General features: G+C 50.5%; 4 protein-coding genes across 4 annotated transcripts; 3 read left to right on the top strand and 1 right to left on the bottom strand.

The window, feature by feature from the left end:
• The first annotated feature begins 3,409 nt into the window (after window positions 1-3,409).
• Window positions 3,410-4,591, top strand: LOC118411882. Its single transcript, XM_035814373.1, has one exon. The coding sequence runs from the start codon at window positions 3,410-3,412 to the stop codon at window positions 4,589-4,591; it is 1,182 nt and encodes a 393-aa protein (XP_035670266.1).
• A 1,299-nt stretch (window positions 4,592-5,890) lies between these two features.
• On the top strand, window positions 5,891-7,228 carry LOC118411881 (uncharacterized protein F54H12.2-like). The gene has a single exon (XM_035814372.1). It carries the CDS (start codon window positions 5,891-5,893, stop codon window positions 7,226-7,228), a length of 1,338 nt encoding a protein of 445 aa, XP_035670265.1.
• A 2,701-nt stretch (window positions 7,229-9,929) lies between these two features.
• On the bottom strand, window positions 9,930-12,953 carry LOC118411390. The gene is made up of 3 exons (XM_035813653.1): window positions 12,334-12,953; window positions 12,065-12,232; window positions 9,930-11,966 (listed from the first exon to the last, which is right to left on the bottom strand). Exons 1-3 carry the CDS (start codon window positions 12,933-12,935, stop codon window positions 9,947-9,949), a joined length of 2,790 nt encoding a protein of 929 aa, XP_035669546.1. The 5' UTR covers window positions 12,936-12,953; the 3' UTR covers window positions 9,930-9,946.
• A 3,465-nt stretch (window positions 12,954-16,418) lies between these two features.
• LOC118411415 (ribonucleoside-diphosphate reductase small chain-like) lies at window positions 16,419-17,538 on the top strand. Its single transcript, XM_035813690.1, has one exon. It carries the CDS (start codon window positions 16,487-16,489, stop codon window positions 17,522-17,524), a length of 1,038 nt encoding a protein of 345 aa, XP_035669583.1. The 5' UTR covers window positions 16,419-16,486; the 3' UTR covers window positions 17,525-17,538.
• Window positions 17,539-17,916: the final 378 nt, after the last annotated feature.

Below are 17,916 nucleotides of genomic sequence, written 5' to 3'. Positions count from 1 at the left end.
GGTTATGCAGTGATAAATGTATGGCGTGCAGCAATCACCCGTCACATAACTTGTAACGCCTGGAACCATAGCTCATCTGTACAATGTACGTCAGCTGTCATTCGTCTTTTAGGTTTCTCGAAATCGCCACATTGAAATAAAAGAGGTTTCGTAACGAATGTCTCAGACACCAGGACACACTTCCGTTATCACAAATGCTGCATTTAGTAGAGCTCTTATATTCACCGTTCTTATTAATATGTCAGTCTTTGGCGCCATGCGGAATTATAATAGTTGGCGTTACATTTTAATATATAGCATAACTCTTTGGTACGGCAGACGTGATTCATGCTGGAATGAGATGATAACAATGGCCCGTGTAGAGGCGGTTAGAAGACAGCATAGTTATTGCAGAAATCCAGATAACAAGCGGCGGTTGTGCGTGATCTAACTGGAACATTACTCGCTTGAGATGTCAAGCACGGCGAATATGCAAGTCTCAGTGTTTGTTGCATCGTTTGCCAACTTATAATGCTCTGCGCAGCCCCTATCTCAAGGTTTTCAGACACCAGATTCACTAGTTATCATAGTAGTATAGTAGGTGTACGCTGACTATTATTATTCTGGAGCAAGATGGAGCAGGTCAGAGGTCATCGTCTGCCGGCCTAGTCTAGGGGTATTTTTCTGAGCTCTGGGTAGGGGTGAAACAGGGGTCAAGTCGACCTTTTGACCCGACAAGGTAACTATGACGACCCCCACCCCGCCCATCTTGTGAGACACGCCCTTATTTGGCAAAAAGGAGCAGGTCAAATAAAGACTGGCGCTATAAAAAGAATGGCACAAGACATCCTCCCTGAGTTCCCAGTGAACAGCCTGGAGGACGCCAAGCTTGTTAGCAACATGTTCAAGACCAGAGCCGTCGAAGATGTCCCGATGGAGATAGACGAACCGTGCGCGACTTGCGAGCAGCAGCAAGAGGGACTCACTTCGATATACTCACCATGGTACAAATCGTGGGAATTACGACTGCCGATAGGTGGGCAGACGTACCTGACTGTAGGACTTTTCAGGGATAAACCGACGGTTTCAGTTCGACAGTTCTACCGTCCCAACCCGGCCGATCTTTACGACATACGGCCCGGGAATCAGGCGATGGTCATGACCCCCGAACAATGGCAGGCCCTCAAACGCAACATGTCGAATGTATCTGCAGCGCTGCTGGATTTCAGGTTTGCAGCGACGTCCAGCAACACGGCAACGTTCTCGTCTCGCTGTTTTCACTTGGGCGGTACGCTGTACGCCGTTGTGGGGCTCTTCGGCGGGACCCGGATCGTGGGCCTGGGCGAGTTCTTTCTGCCAAGACCAGGCGAGGACCCCGACAGCATCTTACCCGGCACGAAAGGGATCAACTTGAATTCAGACCAGTGGAGCAAATTGTTAAACACAGTGGGAACGGTCGACCGGTCGCTGGTGGCCCTGGACGACGCAAAGAAAAATTATATTTGCAAAGACTTAAACGATAGGGGGCTATTTTGAGTGTTGTGGTCTTGACGAAATGGATATATATGTCAACCGGTAACATCTGCTGAGATCAGTCTTTATGGATACGTTGAAAGCACAAACAACAGACGTCTTTTGTCAGTTACTATATCACAAAGCCCCAGACTTGTTTCCCCAACATCGGCGACGCCCCAGTTCTGTGGCTTGCGTTAAAGTAGTGCAATGGGTGGATGCGATCTCGGCGAACGAGGAATATGAAAAGATTATCGACAATTTCATGGCCAACGTACCCAACGCGAGGGATGGGCTGAAAATGGTACTCGAAAAAGTACTGCAAGAGGAACGATTAAACTGGGGTCGACTCGTTACCGCAATGTCTTTCGCCGTGGACGTGTGTACGCACGAACGGTATGAAAGAAATACCGACGCCATCTCGATCGAGTTAGCAACGTTGATTTGCGACTATGCGGGAAAATGGTTGTTAGGCCAACGTGGATGGGACGGATGGCTTGAACGTCGGCGGCACGACAAGTACCCGTCGTTTGTACAGTGCCTCTGTTGGATTCTCACTGCACGCGTTTGCATCATCGTGACGTAGCATCGTGATGCCCGAGCATGTTAAAACACGCCCAACTACGGTACGCTGGTTGGCCGATGCTCTGTGCAAGACGGCTTTGTATTTACATGAGAGGATGAACTGCACGCCGATTGGATGGGGCAGAAAACGAGGTCCTCAAAAAGGCAGACCCGCCGCGATCTAGCGCACCTACGGATCTCCGCAGCCTCGCTGACGACCAAGAACACGACGAGCCATGGACGACTCAGTGATTTATCCGCAAGATCTCCAATATTGGAGGACACTGCCCGCGTACACCGGGCTTTCTAAGCCTCCACAGGCGGACGCAGCGACGCAGACATCACCCCGGCACGACGGAGCCCGGACGCCGCCAACTGCGGACGTGCCAGACTCTTGGCGCGCGACCGACTCAGCCCCGACCGTTCAACAACCCCCGACATCGGAGGTTCAGGTTATCAACGAGGTCGACCGAGTAGAAGTCAGGTTCCCTCTCGGCGGAGACGTATTTATTACCATCGGCCGTTATAAGGGGAAACCGCTGGTGGCTGTGCGGAGGTTCTATCGACCATGTCCCGGGAAAGACGTGTGGAAGGCCGGTAAACAAGGGCTGGTCCTAGCCCCAGAGCAATGGCTGGCACTCAAACGCAACATGAGCAGCGTGTCGTCAGAGCTCCTGGCTTGCGGGTTTTCATCCATGCACATATCCTACAAGTACAACGGGAGCACGTTCCCACCCAGCCGTTTTGACCTGGGAAACCAACGATATGCCATCGTGGAGCTGTTCAGAGGGGAAGCGGTCGTGAATCTACGAGAGTTTTTCAGACCGGCTGCAGATCACGACAAACTTCTCCCGACCAAGAGAGGGCTCAACCTATCAGCGCCGCAGTGGGATGTCCTGGAGGAATGGGCAGACAAGATCGATGCCGTCCTGAAAACCGTCCTCGAGCAGAAATTGCTGTCCAGCAAACTCCTGGCCGAAATCGCGAACCAGTGATTTGTCACGAAATAAACTTCATGTGGTACAAACATGGGCAAAGATCTCATTGAAGTGTCTGTGTGTGCAAGTCATTTTATTGCTATAGTAGGTTCGTTCAATAAGCGTGTAAGAGAGAGAGAGAGAGAGTAGGATAGAGAGAGAGAGGCGCATGTGCATAAAAGAGGTGCATCTGCATAAAAGGGCTAGCGTTCTAACGAAACAGTCAGTCTCAGAGCTGGAGAGGCACAAATAACACGTATGGGTTGTCTTCCCCAAATCGCGTTCTTGGGCGAGCACTTTTGTGAGATAGTGGACCGCGTTCATTGCGCGTGCATGTGTATGGGAGGCCGAATATTTACGTTCTTTCGTGGTTTGGGATGGTTTCCAAGAATCCCGGGAAGAGGAGGAGAACGAAGGCGGGAGGGGGAAGCAAGCGCTACCCCACCAATACTGCCGAGGAATGGCACGACGTCCTCCATAGGGTTTACTACGACCCCAGACATCCTGCAGGGTACGGCGGAGTAGGACGGCTCCATCGAGCCGTGCGTAACAAGTACGGAGTCACCCGAAAACAAGTAGAAGCGTGGTTGCGTTCTCAAGACACACACACCTTACACAAGCCCATCAGACGACGTTTTCAAAGGAATCGCGTGATAACCGGAGGAATACACGATCAGTGGCAGGCTGATCTCGCCGATATGTCATCCCTCTCTCGGCAGAATGACGGGTATCGCTATCTCCTGACCTGCATAGACGTATTTTCTAAATACGCGTGGGTCGTTCCCATCAAAGACAAGACGGGCCCCACCTTGGCGAAAGCCTTTCAAACCATCCTAGCCGAGGACGAGCAAAAGCCCAGGTGCCTGCAAACGGATCAAGGCACGGAGTTTCTCAATCGACACGTCCAGTCTCTATTGAAGAAGGAAGGGATCAAATTCTTTACGACGTTTAGTGTGGAAACCAAAGCCAGTGTGGTGGAGAGGTTCAATCGTACGCTGAAGACGAGAATGTGGAAATATTTCACCGCAAAGAACACGCACCGGTACATTGACGTTCTGAGCGACCTGGTGTGGTCCTACAACCGCTCCTACCACCGCAGCATCAAAATGGCTCCCATCGAAGTGAACGAGAAGAACGAGGGGCTCGTGTGGCATACCCTGTACGGAGAAGATGACATCTCGAAACCCCGGAAAGGGAGAAAACAACCGCCTTCGTTCAAATTTCGAGTCGGAGATTCGGTTCGAATCAGCAAATCTAAACTGCGCCTGGAAAAGGGCTATACGCCTAATTGGACCACAGAGATCTTCATCGTCTCCGAACAAATTGCCCGCCGTCCTCCCGTTTATCGCGTGAAAGATTACGACGGAGAAGTTTTGAGAGGGACGTTTTACGAAAAGGAGTTGCAGAAAGTTACGAAAAAAGACGACGACGTCTATCAAGTAGAGGACATCCTGGACACGCGAAGGCGAGGCAAAAAGAAGGAGTTCTTTGTGAAATGGAAAGGATATCCGGCCAAGTTTAATAGCTGGGTGAGAGAAGAGGACATGGTTCCAATATGATAAATACCGACGCACGCCCGCACATCGGGCATTGCTCAGACGTACCTCGCCATGGCCAATTCGTTTTACGTCACTCTCCCCAGCGACGGGAGTATGGACGTCTTTCAAGAAAACACGGTCACGAATTATCGGACCAAACTGGCTCAGCCCGTAGAACTGTCGGGAGAGTGGGAGGTGGGTCTCGTCGAGATACAATATCCTCACAGCTGGCTGAACGTTCGGGAAGGCGAAAACACGTTGGTGTATTACATGGTGGACGAAAAAGACGAAGGAAATGGTCGGGAATACGAGATCGTCAAAATCTCCGCGGGGTACTACAAGGATGTTTTGCAACTCTTGAAAAGCCTGAACGAAGCCGCCTCCATACGTTACCCTAGCCTCTTCAAGCAACACGACATGTTTGCTTATGACAGCATCACGAAAAGAGTGACCATGGTCCTGCCTCCCATGGCGCAAAATTCGACGACAACGAAGACTTATCTGACGGGGCCATTGGCCGAAAAACTGGGATGGGGAGTAAAAGGCGCCATATACGGAAGCTGGGTACAGGCACCACGTCCAGCCGACCCTAACCTGGGCTTTCACTCCCTGTACGTGTACGGAGATGTCGTGCAGCATCGTCCGATGGGTGGACAGAAGGTCCCTCTGCTGAGAATCGTCAAAATCGAGGGACAAGACGGGGACATCGTCGATCACCCTATCCCCACGCCGCACTACATACCCCTGGCCAGGAAACGGTTCGAAACGATTGAAATCGATATAAGGAACGACCTCGGCGAACCCGTGCCATTTGTGCAAGGGCGAGTGATCGTAACACTTCACTTCCGACAGAGGCGGTCTTCCTACTTTTCCTAGATATGACTGGACAGCGAGGAGGACAGTTGCCGGTGTATTACGGACGGTCTATGCAGCGTGGTTACGGGTTGGGAGGGATTTTTCGCGGTTTGCTCAGATCCGCCGTACCCCTACTGAAACGAGGGGCCCAAAGTGTGGGAAGACAGGCTTTAAAGAGTGGTATGGATTTAGCTCAAGACGTCTTAAATGGGCAAGGTGTCAAACGCGCTGCCAAACGGAGAGCCGGCGAGTTTGGACAACGTCTGATGTCTGGGCAGAAAAGAGCCAGGGTGCGTGCACCGCCTGCATCGGTGGGGCAAAACAAAGGAAGAGGGGCGGGAAGGGGAAGGGGAAAGAAGCCATTAAAACGCGGAACGAGACCGCGTGCAGCCAGTCGCAAGAGAGCCGGTGCACAGCGCGGACGTACCTCTCCCGATATCTTCAGCTAGTCACGATATAAACGTCATGGCCCACATTCATCCCCTTTCGTGCTCCTGCACCAAATCAGAATTGGATCTGTTTGAGGTACCGCCAACTCAGACGACCATAACGGACGGTAGATGGGTAGAGTATCATCCGGTGGCCAGTCTCGCCGAGTCTTCCCCGATAGAATTTGACATTCCTGGAGCGGGAGAAGAATTTACGGACCTTTCCCAGACGAAATTGTACGTGAAAGCCAAGATCGTTCTCCCTAACGGCAACGACCTGCCGGACAACGCCAAGGTAGGCCCGGTAAACCTGTGGCTTCAATCGCTCTTCTCGCAAGTCACGGTTACGGTCGCTGGCAAGGACATAACGGATTCCACCAATTGCTATCCATATCGTGCTTACCTGGAGACGCTGTTAAACTTTGGGTCTGAAGCAAAGCAAACGCAGCTGACCTCTGAACTTTTCTTTCAAGACACGCCGGGACGACTTCACTTGGTCGACCCCTACCCGAACCCGGCAGATCAGGACGCAGTGGCAAATGAAGGATTGGTGAAGCGTGCCAACATGACCCGCAACAGTCGCGAAGTGGACCTCATAGGACCGCTACACGTCGACCTGTTCCATCAAGACCGCTATTTGCTCAGCAAAGTCGACGTTAAAATCAAGCTGCACCGATCGAAACATCAATTCTGTCTGATGTCGCCTGGAGATCAGTTCAAAATTGTCATCACGGAGGCTGCCGTCTTTCTGAGAAAGGTCAACCTGTTACCCACCTATCAGCTGTCCATCGAAAGTCAACTCAACAAGCAGACGGCCAAGTATGCCCTTAAAAGGGTGCAATTAAAGCCTTTTACAATTCCCCGTGGTAACCATTCAGTGTCGAGCGACAATCTGTTCCTGGGACAGGTCCCCAAACGCGTGGCGATCGCTCTGGTGGACAACGCAGCATTCCAGGGGTCTTTCGGTACCAACCCCTTTAACTTTCAACACTTTAACTTGAACTACATCAGTCTCTGCGTCAATGGGCAGGAGGTGCCTCACAAAGCGCTGACACCCAACTTTGCCGAGGGACAGTACATCAGATCCTACATGAACTTGTTTGGAACGACAGGCAAGCAAGGGCAAGACAGCGGGAACCAGATCGCGAGAAGCGACTACGACAAGGGCTTCACGGTGTGGTGTTACGATCTAAGTCCTGACCTCTGCGGCCTCGGTGGGGACCATTTTAACATAATCAGACAGGGAAACCTTCGCCTGGAGCTGCATTTTGCACAGGCTTTAGATCAAACGGTGGTGGCGGTGGTCCTCGCTGAATTCGACAATCTCCTGGAGATTGACAGGCAGAGAAACATCAGCTTTGACTACAGCAACTAGAGATGGACACGAGACAGATGTACGCCGTCTTACGGAGCGACAAGAACACGGCACCTCACCTCCGCGGAGTCTTTGCTTCAGATCGGCTTCCGAGGCGTGTACGGGTCTACCCCAGCGCTTACGTCGTTAATACTGACCCAAGCAATAAACCCGGGCAGCATTGGCTGGCCATCTATTTCGACGGGGAAGGACGGGGCGAATTCTTTGATTCTTATGGCCGTGCACCTAGTCTGTATCCCCGCCCTATACTAAGATTTTTGCGGAGAAATACGCGCCTTCCGTGGCTTCGTAACCAGCGCCAGATACAAGCTAGACTGTCTACCACTTGTGGGCAGCACTGCCTGTTCTACCTCTTGCACAGATGCCGAAATATTCCGATGACTAGCATAGTCGATATGTTTAGCAGTGACTTAGAACTGAACGATGTATCCGTAGCAGAGTTTATAGAGCGTCATTTTAATATAGATGCTCCCGTGGTCGACATTGAGCTCGTCATGAGACAGATAGCGAGAACCCTAGAAGACTTTGATCGAGCGTTTAACGACTAACGTATGCATGGTTAACCGTATACTATATGATATAGCTTTAGAGTGTAGTATTGACTGTAGAAGGTTGTTATGAATAAATATCATGAAAACGTATATCGGTCATAGCGTGGTTTCTTTTTCCGCACACACCCAATCACACACACACACACAATCGCACACACAAATAAATGGAAAACCAGTCTCTATATCTAGGCCCGCGTCCGAATCACGGGAAACTTTACTTGTTAACGCTATTAAGTCCACGACATTTCCGAGAAGCTCCCTTTTGCAGATGACGTAGTGCCTGCACTGCCAACTTTCCACTTCTTTCCTGGGATTCTTTGAGCGACAACACGACGTCGCTTGGGTTGGGGTGTTGGGAGGACGTCTTCGCTCTCTCCGTCTGACAGATCTTCACCACGGGCGGTGCGACTCTTGTGACGTTGGATCACGGACAGCCGGGTCGGGTGCCTGATAGCGGCTTCCGGCGCATTGATGCGTGCCAGGCCCCTGGCGAAAGATTGCCAGCCGGTGGGATTGAACCCGTGCCTCCTTTGCATCGCGTCTCTAATCAAGTCGGACACATTTGAACCTGGGACCACTTGTTTGTTGTAGAGCAACTGTCCCTGATCGTTATAACCGATGATGTCACCGCCCTTGTGTTTGATGACGTTGAGCATCTGTCGTGCGCGAGCTTTCATGGTCTTGGGAAAGGCCTCCAGTATGCTCTTGTCTTCTTTGCCGCCGGCTGCGGGGGTGCTGGGAGACTTTTCATCCGTGGTGGCGTCCGTGGTAGCGGTGTTGGTGACGGTAGGAGGTGAGGACAATACCCTGACCGTGACGGGCTCTGTGCGACGCTTATCTCTGTACGTCAAATAACGCTGCAAGAGTTGCTGGTACAAGGTAGCTTTCTCGTCGTCCGGAAGATCGGGTCGTTCCATCACCGACTTCATTTCTTCGTCCAAGGTAACGGCGGTCTTGACCAGGGGAGAGGTCTGTTCTTGTTGCTTAGCCTGAATCGTTGACAGCAATTCTTGCGGCACGAGTGCCATCTTTCTGCTGTGTTCCATGACGACAGAGCGGCGTTACTTCCGTCCACCTCCAAATAAGGAACTAATTGCATTAATAATAGGACTGAGTAGAAGAGACAGGAACCCGCCCTTCTGGATCAACGTCTGTCTTTTCTTGGTCAGGGGAACCTTCTTATCGCCAAGCTGACGCAGAGTGGCTTTGTGCCGAGCCAGACCTTTCTTCTGGGCCGGTGTGAGACGAACGTTGCCCTTCAAGACGTTGTGCGTGCAGTCACAAATCGATTTCAAGAGATCGTTAGGGGCGGACGACAGAATGGCTTTTCGCAATTTTGGGTTGGCCTTGCTCAACACCCGGAGACAATCGGCGTGACGATGTAACCTCTTCGACATCTTCGGCAAAATGAGACCGTGGTGTGGACGAACGGAACGTTTTATCACTTTCTCAGGTACACTTGGGGTTGCGGCGTCAGCATGTTGGTTCTCACGCGCAGGTCCTCAGGCGTTTCGGGATGGAGGTCAAGGAAGAGATGTCCGTACGTCGTCTTATTCACGGCGTCTTCGTAACACTCTCGAAGAAATTTACCGTGCCCCGGGTACATTTGCCGCGCTAACGTGGTGATCATGCTTTGATCCCTTGGCGATTTGAACAGGACGATGTAACTGGAGTTTAGAGAAATGGTTCTCAGGCCTTGAAAGAACAAATTCTGAACGAGAAAAATCACCGACAAGTCACGATGACGGCTGGCTCGGGTAAACAGTTTTGTAACTCTTTGATCCGTATCCTTGGCCGACTCAATCATGAGATCATCAATCACTAGCGCGTTGCGGCATGACGGCTTAATGACGTCATTCCAATTGTTGGGAAGGCCCTCTACGAACTGAACTTTTGACCCTAGTTTCGAAGTCAACTCGCGGTGAATCTTGTCCTGAAACTCCGAGTACAGCCACACCACGTGTTCAAAAGGCCCGGGATCAAGCCAACTGGCTCCCGTCGTCAGTAGTTTTTGAGCAAAATAAGATTTTCCAGAGCCAGAACAGCCCGCTAGAACCATTCGACATGGATGGTGTATTCTCGCATCCATACCCGCAAATGACGTCAACTCTGTCCAGCAATACTATTTATGCGTCTACTATACTATTATAATGACACGCTAGCCTCTCTAAATATCGAGAGGGAGAGTGGTGACCCTGTCATTCTTAACCTTTCGTTTTGGATAGAAATACGAAAAGGCATCGCGGATTTGCGTGTACGTGTGTATTTCGCTCTCGCGCACGCGAAACCCTTTGTTGATGCCCTGGCCGCTTTTCTTGGTCTGCAAGACGTTCAGGTACTTGAGGTGGTTAATGTCGTTACATCGTTTGCTCACCCCTTTGCAACTGAACTTGTCCTCATTCGTGTCATCTCCGCCGAAACAGTAATACGTTTTACTGCACAGACCGACTATACCGCTCCCGGACCATTCTTCTTTGAACAGCCCGGGAGTGCGCTTGTCGTAAGCCGCGTTCTGCTTGGTGTCTGTTCGGGGAAACCAGTCAGATTTCTCGCGGAAGTACGAATCCCGCATGTCGGGTTTGATCACGTCCTCCAGCTTGTCCGCCGAGATGGCGATATAAGCGGAGTCCGTGTCCATTTCACAGTACTGGAAATCGGACACGTCCACGAACTTCAACATGAAGTCGTAGTAAAAGGCAAGCATACGCAATTTGGCGTATTGGTATACGAAGAAGCCAATTTGCATGGGAAGGTTAAACTTGATGGTGCGCTTCGCCGACTCAACTTCAAAGAAATTGTCGTCGTTGACCACGATCAGATGCCGAAACCGCAAAGTGTTGATCTTTCGAGTGGCGGTCACGACGTCTTGGCAATACTCGACGTCTGTTTGTTTTTCTTTGTTGGTGACCGTCTTGCCGTAACCCGAATTACCGATCAGCTTCATGGTGTCGGCGATGATCTTCTTGGCTTTGTCCTCGTCGCCCTTGCGCCTCGCATCGCTAACGGCATCTCCGAAAGCTTTAAAACTCGGCTTGGGTCTGTACTCCATCACCTGGTAGATGCGAGTGACCTTCAAGCCGTGGTCGAGATACCAGTTGAGCAAGGGCGAAGCCAAGAGAATCTTTTGACCGAACATACTACCGATGAGCGATCGCCTGGGCTTGGACATGATGCGATGCGTCTTGGCGTACGACTTCATGTGCTCGCCAATATCGTCGATGGAAATCTCGACGTTCTTAAATATCGGAGGCATTTCGGCGAAGCGCGACTTGAGATCCGCGGGGACCTCAATGTCGCATTCCACCGTGCCAAACAACTCCTTCGAGCGAACAGCTTGGAGGACGCGTTCACTGGTCATGTCGGGAAGATTTTCGGTGGGAGTCTTGCGGCCTTCCAAGAAAGACGCCAATCGGACGTCGGCTCTTACCAAGTTTCTCCACTGACATTCCCACATTTCGGTGACCGTATACCCACACGCTCGCAGGTACTCGGTCGTTTGGGCCGTTTCCGCCCGCAAAGTCGCGAAAGACTTGCCGCGCCGATCGTTGAAGACTTGGCCTCTGGTCAAGGAGCAGGCGTGACCGTGCCAATAGCAGCCGTGAAACTGAAAGATTTGCCCGGTGGCCGAACAGAAACCGTCCACCGGAATTCGACGTGAACCGATGCGCTTCTCTGTGCTATTGAATTTGTGGCGAATGGCGAGATTCCGCTCTTGGGCCAGCCAGTCTAACCAATCGACGGCCATTCGTCCCCACTGAGGTGTGGAATATTCTCTTTCGAACCCCGTGTCTTCCCGCCGCCGAATGTAATGGCCGGAGGGCATGTCCTGCATCAGTGCCCACAAATATAACGCATTCGCGTCGTAGCCAATGACCTTTTGACAAGGTTTCGGTTCCTTGCCCAACAATGTCATCTCGTCGGCCCTGATGTAGGTCTTGCCCTTCTCGTGGTACCTATGAAAGATGATGCTGGGTCCCCCCACTATGTTGTCTTTATACAATCTGTACACGTCTTCATTGTCTGGGACAGTAAAGTAAGTATCGCGCGGCAGGTTCATGAAAAGGTACTTAAGTGTTAGACCGGGGACGCTAATGCCGTCCTTAAACATGTCGATGCCCTTGTCCTGGTAGAACTCTGTCATCTTCTGCACGGCTTCCACCATGGGGCTAACGTCCTTGTTGTTGTACCTGTAGGAACAAAGATTAGTCGTGATTTGTTAAGTCCAACCGCTCCGCTCAATCTAGGTTATCATCTAGGTGTTACGAGATAACGTACAACGACCTACCATATCAAGAAGTCCCTCATGGTCGTCATGCCCTGCTCTTCCCACACGCGCTGACAGTACAGATAATCCTCCTCCGAGATGTCGGACTGTCGCAGGTTGCTATGGAAGGCGGCTCGTGGTGGCAGCCGCGTGTGCTCCAACTTGTCCAAGCTGTCCATCCATTCGTACCTGTCATGTCAATGGGACAAAAATAACACGTCATAGCACGCTCTAACACAATGTCGGTCACATCACATCAGAATGCAAACAAAAGAAGGCCGTCTACTTACGGAAAGAATCCCTTTGTCTCCTGGCAGCCGTACGCCTTCAGCAGGATCGAGTAGGAGAACCCCGGAGCCACATAATTGATGAGATCCAGGAATTTCAGGTCGTCCGTTTCAATCGACATGTACGTGTTGTTCTTCTTGATGGGTCGGAGTTTGCTGGTCGATCGCAGCAGCAGCGGGAGGAACACTTTTTTGATGGCGTTCAGGTCATACTTCCCGCCGTTGAAACTAAGGACCACCAGCTGACTCATGTACTTGTTCAGTTCCTCCATCAGTTTGGTCATGTAATGTTCTTTCCGGCGTTTTTCTTTTCGCTTCGCCTTGTCAAGTATGTCTTTCGGAGATTCTCCTTCCGTTTCTTCTTCTTCCTCTTCCTCTTTCTCCAAATCCCTTTGCCGAATTCCTTCCATCTTGTCCAACGCCCAGCGGAATTTTTCCGACAGAAGGGAGTACGCCTTACGACTGATTTGCTGTAGGAAATTCAACAAGGCTTCAGCCACTTTTGTCGGGTCGCCTTCGGACACGAAACATTCTGGGTCGATGTATTCAGGAACGTTTGAGCAGACGCTCACGCTCAAGAGTTCGTGCGCCGCCTCCCACGTCATCTTGTCCGTCTTTTGATCAGTCAGTGACAGTGGTTTTAGAAGGCATTCTATATCGAAGCAGGCGCGGTAGGGATAGTAACGATCTTCTTCGGGGACGACGATCCCTTCGTCCTGCAGCTTTTCAAAGATGGTCTGCGGTAGATGATAGGCGCCTCCCGGATACACCTTGTTCACCTTACCGTCGCACGTGCGAATGTGTCTTTCACAAGTAAAACGCTGCTGCCACCTCTTTCCACATTGCGGACACGCGTACGACTTGGCGTAAGTCTGAAAATCCTTAATGTAACTGAAATGTTGCTCGCAGAGATTGAGATACATCGTATTGTTGTGTGTAGGCAGGGGACGCCTCACCAATTCAGCAAAAAAGTCGCCATCTTCAGCGCCTTCATCGTTATTGTGCTGTAGAGCATAGACGTACACGTCGACCTCAAACAATGTCTCTATGTCCTCCAGATGTTTGAGAGACACGCCTTTGAACTGCCTGGGCGTTTTACCCACCCACGCCAGGTACTCTTTGAAGAGTTTTTTGGTCGGTCTTTCTAGTTTGGTGCGATCGCATTGCCGATGGAGTGCCAGGCACCGGAAAAAGCAGAGCTTGTCCGTGTACGGGCCGTTCGTTCCGCTATAAAGGGCGATGATGGACCTGCTATTCCTGATGTAGTCTGTCAGCGTCCCGGGGGCACCGATGGGATGGTCTTTGATCTTGTGGACGTAAAACGTGACGTTCACCATCTTTTGCAGGACCGTTTTGCTGTTGGGGCGCTCCTGGCGTGCCTGCTCCATGTGATCGACTTCTTCGATCTTGTCCAGGAACCGTCGGACACCATCCTCGTTTTCCACTTGGACAGGTTCTGGCAAAAACCCGTTATTATTTTCACAAGGGTAAAAATATCGCAGTGCCCCCGTTTCCCCGTCCTGGAGGATGAACCCGAACGATAGGTTGATCTTAAAGATGGTTTGCTGGTCGCCAAAGATGGCCCATACGTTATCGGCCAGATCGCAAGGATTTTCGGACTCCAGTCTAAAGTTGTACGTGTCCTGGATGTTTTGTCCCCGCTTGAACTGCGTCCTGATCATGGACCATTTCTGTCTGTACAGATTTTGGACGGCCCCGTCATCGGCTTGAGGAATCAACTCTTCCGACACGTCCTCCGGATCTTCCGCAAAAGGAAACTCGTCGTCGTCTCCTGCGGGTTGAATGTGGCGTCGTTTCGCTCTGGCCCCGTCTGCTGTGGAAACCCTCTTTGGTGGCCGGGAGGTAGCCGCCACGGGGTGTGTGGCTTCTCTGTGCGCCTGCAGGGCATAGGCCGTGTCAAACGCCACGTTGCACGGGCGGCACCAGAACGTGGGGCCCGGCTTGGGTTTATCGTGCAAGCGCCGATGTTGTTGTAGGCTGTCTCGTCTAGAAAACTTTTTGCCGCAAAACTCACACTCGTGCGTGGGTGCGGTCGGGTCGTGGGACTTTTGGTGACGGGTGAGATTGCGTTTTAGTGTGAAGATTTTTCCGCACGTTTCACAAGTAAACGCCATGGGTATTTGACGGTAGTGTCGATCATTGGCGGGTTCTGAAAGAACATACAAAGCTTTGTTTGAAAAGCGGAATTCGTATCTACTCGCCCCTCTGGTTGTTTCACCAGTGCTTTTGTCATGTTGACCGCACACTCATCAGTATTCCGTGACAAACAAAACAAGGGCTGATATTGCATCGGTGGTCTTTTGTCACCAAACAAAACTGGTTTGCCGGTACGGACATGTTTTGGTAAAGCGGAGGAACCGTTTGGTACAAAATCTGTGACACACGTACTGTTACGTTTCAATATTGGTAAAGATATACGTAGCATTCGACATAACATATACTGATGATATCACATCATCTAGCGTGTAGTTTTACTAAAGAATATTACTACAGACATGGCATGACAACAACAAGAGTTTTGTAACGTTGTGACACGAATCCCCTAGTGTTAAACATAACTCGACACTCCACACGAAAGCTAAACGAAAATGCCGTGGTACAATCCTTCCACAGTTTCTTCAAAACACGTTTTGTTGCAGAGAAAATATTGTAACATATATTCTAGTTTTACACGGGTTATAAACAACTGTCGCTTGTTTGAGAGATTCTAACAGAGGATCAAAGATATGTAGAAAGTGTTTTCCACTTACCTAAAGAAAGAGACGCTCCGTCCGTAGCGGTACTGCGGTCATTAATCCGGGGCACAGTTCGGGTATAATCCACAGTTCGGGTGATCACCACGCCAACTGACCAGTGCCTCGCTCGTGTTCTTTTTATACTAAGAAGATGGGCTAGCCAAATGTTGACATGTCCGTTCACGTTGAATGATGCACTTCCGGTGGCTGTACTCCCTAAGACGGAAACAAAGCCGTGCCACTTCCGCCCAAGTGAAGTCAGTGAAGCGAAACGGCGACAAAACGGTGAAAACCTCCCCGCTCTGCGCTGGCTCTCTATGGCAAGGCGTAGAACCCTTTTGATGATGTTGTTGATAAAGGCAGTTACATTTCCGCCTTCCCTCCCAGTTTCCAGAAGCCTGGGCCGGCCATGTCACAGTGTACGGCAAACGTAAAGTCCGGCAAGCGCTTAATTCACCGTTCGTTGTCTTATCTTGGTACACCATGGGCCGTGGTCGCTGCCGTACGACCTCTCCTTGAAGGATACCGTTTAAACTCTCGTGTCTCTAACCACGTTAGCGGTGTGCACACAGCTGGGTCTATTGTCCCTCCCCGTCTTTTGTGTCCTGTTTTCCGGCGTAACACAATGGCTTCAATACACTGTTCCCGAGGATAAAGGAAATCACCGACTTTCATCTGGGAGGGCCGGCTCAATTGTGTTGGACCAACCCCCCTCTTGAAGCTAGAAAGTGATGGTGCAGTGACACTGTGTGTTGGTAGCTTGTGTCATTCACTCAGTGTTGTTGGAAAATAACTGGTTCTGTATGTTTCAGTCCGGCAAGAGAGTGCGTTAAGGCGGAGTGGGTGTCCTCAAGTGGGGTTTTGTGTTCCTAGTGATGTATTGATGTATGGCTATAGATGTGGCAGGCCTTGTAGAACTAGCCTAGCCTGACACCTCATTTCTTGCAGGGTCAGCCAACCCAGCTTGTTCTGTAGGTACGACACGCTGGTGGTGTTCCTGTAGTCCTTCAAGACATACCTAGCAGCTCGTTTCTGTACATATTCTATTTTGTCCATTAGCACATTTGTATTGGCATATTGACGCTTCTGTGGGTACAGTTAGCTGTTCCAAGTCGTATGCACACTAAGCCGGGGTTACCAATTGTTTCCGGCGTAACATAATGGCAGTGTTCAGCGTCGGTGAGGTCAGCTCGGGGCCGTGTTTTGACGGCCGTTTCACCCCGACCTGAGCTAAGAAACTACCTATTCCCTAAAATCTGCATGTCTGGACCAATCAGAGTAACGACTCGTATCATACAATATATATATATATATGCAAATATATGGTGACAGGCTAGGGTATATCTAGTGGTACGAGGGTGCTAGCGCTCGCTTCATTTTGTGAGTCACACAACCGTAAGATGCTTTCAGCGCAGCCACCGAAGTCTAACCAGCTGTCCGTACTGAAGGTCTCTGTAGACCGAGAGAAGCAGTGTGAGCCCCTACTGCGTGAAAACTCCAGACGCTTCGTCATTTTTCCCATCCAGTACCACGACATCTGGCACATGTACAAGAAGGCCGTAGCATCATTCTGGACAACGGAGGAAGTTGATCTCTCTAAAGACTTGGCGCATTGGGAGAGACTGAATGACAACGAAAAACACTTCATCAAACACGTCCTGGCATTCTTTGCAGCTAGTGACGGTATAGTCAATGAAAATCTGGTTGAAAGATTCACCAAAGAGGTGCAGGTGACTGAGGCAAGGTGCTTCTATGGCTTCCAGATTGCCATTGAGAACATCCATTCTGAAATGTACAGTCTCTTAATCGACACCTACGTGAAGGAGCCGCGTGAAAGAGAGCATTTGTTCAGTGCCATTGAGACCATACCGTGTGTACGAAAGAAGGCTGACTGGGCCCTGAAGTGGATAGGAGACGAGGAAAATACGTTTGGCGAGCGTGTAGTTGCGTTTGCCGCTGTGGAAGGGATCTTTTTCTCGGGGGCCTTCGCAGCAATTTTCTGGTTAAGGAAAAGAGGACTCATGCCGGGGCTAACTTTCTCCAATGAGCTGATCAGTAGAGACGAGGGTCTACACACCGACTTTGCCTGTCTTATGGTCAGCTACCTGGTCAATAAGCCTAGTGAGGAGCGCATTCACCAGATTATCGACAATGCTGTTAAGATTGAGCAAGAGTTCCTGACGGAAGCGCTTCCTGTGAAGCTGATTGGGATGAATCAAGACCTGATGAAACAGTACATTGAGTTTGTCGCAGATAGGCTGCTGGGAGAACTCATGTGCAGTAAGATTTACAATAGCGAGAACCCCTTTGACTTCATGGAGAACATTTCTCTGGAGGGAAAGACCAACTTCTTTGAGAAGAAGGTGGGAGAGTACCAGAAGATGGGGGTGATGTCTTCCTCTGAACAGCAAAAGTTCACGTTGGATGCTGACTTTTGAAAGTAGAGAATAAAAGAACGTAAAAATCAGACGGTCGTTGTCATGTGTTTTTCTTTGTTGCAACTAGACCAAATAAGGGCGTGTCTCACAAGATGGGAGGGGGGGGGGTCGTCATAGTTACCTTGGTTTCATCACTCCTCAGATCTAACAAAATATCTATTCCCCTAGATTTTGCCGTCATAACATGACCTCTGACCTGCTCCTGAATAAATTATATCAGCAGACGATGACCTCTGACCCGCGCTTGAATAAATCATATCTGACCTTTCACTTGCTCCACCTGAATACATCATATTTGACCTCTGACCTGCTCCACGTCAGACGATGACCTCTGACCTGCACCACCTTGCACCGCCTGAATAATCATCGCAGCGTACTCCTACTATACTACT

The sequence above is a fragment of the Branchiostoma floridae genome, chromosome 3, assembly GCF_000003815.2.
Source record: "Branchiostoma floridae strain S238N-H82 chromosome 3, Bfl_VNyyK, whole genome shotgun sequence".
Lineage (NCBI taxonomy): Eukaryota > Metazoa > Chordata > Leptocardii > Amphioxiformes > Branchiostomatidae > Branchiostoma > Branchiostoma floridae.
This window is presented reverse-complemented; position numbering and strand designations above follow the sequence as displayed.

Bases quoted from the DNA above. Each gene is read 5' to 3' on its own strand.
- LOC118411882 (XM_035814373.1), top strand. From the start codon at position 3,410: ATGGTTTCCAAGAATCCCGGGAAGAGGAGGAGAACGAAGGCGGGAGGG.
- LOC118411881 (XM_035814372.1), top strand. From the start codon at position 5,891: ATGGCCCACATTCATCCCCTTTCGTGCTCCTGCACCAAATCAGAATTG.
- LOC118411390 (XM_035813653.1), bottom strand. From the start codon at position 12,935: ATGACGTGGGAGGCGGCGCACGAACTCTTGAGCGTGAGCGTCTGCTCA. The intron at 12,233-12,333 runs GTAAGTAGACGG...TTGACATGACAG, and splicing joins GAGACAAAGGGATTCTTTCC to GTACGAATGGATGGACAGCT. The intron at 11,967-12,064 runs GTAGGTCGTTGT...TTGTTCCTACAG, and splicing joins ATGAGGGACTTCTTGATATG to GTACAACAACAAGGACGTTA.
- LOC118411415 (XM_035813690.1), top strand. From the start codon at position 16,487: ATGCTTTCAGCGCAGCCACCGAAGTCTAACCAGCTGTCCGTACTGAAG.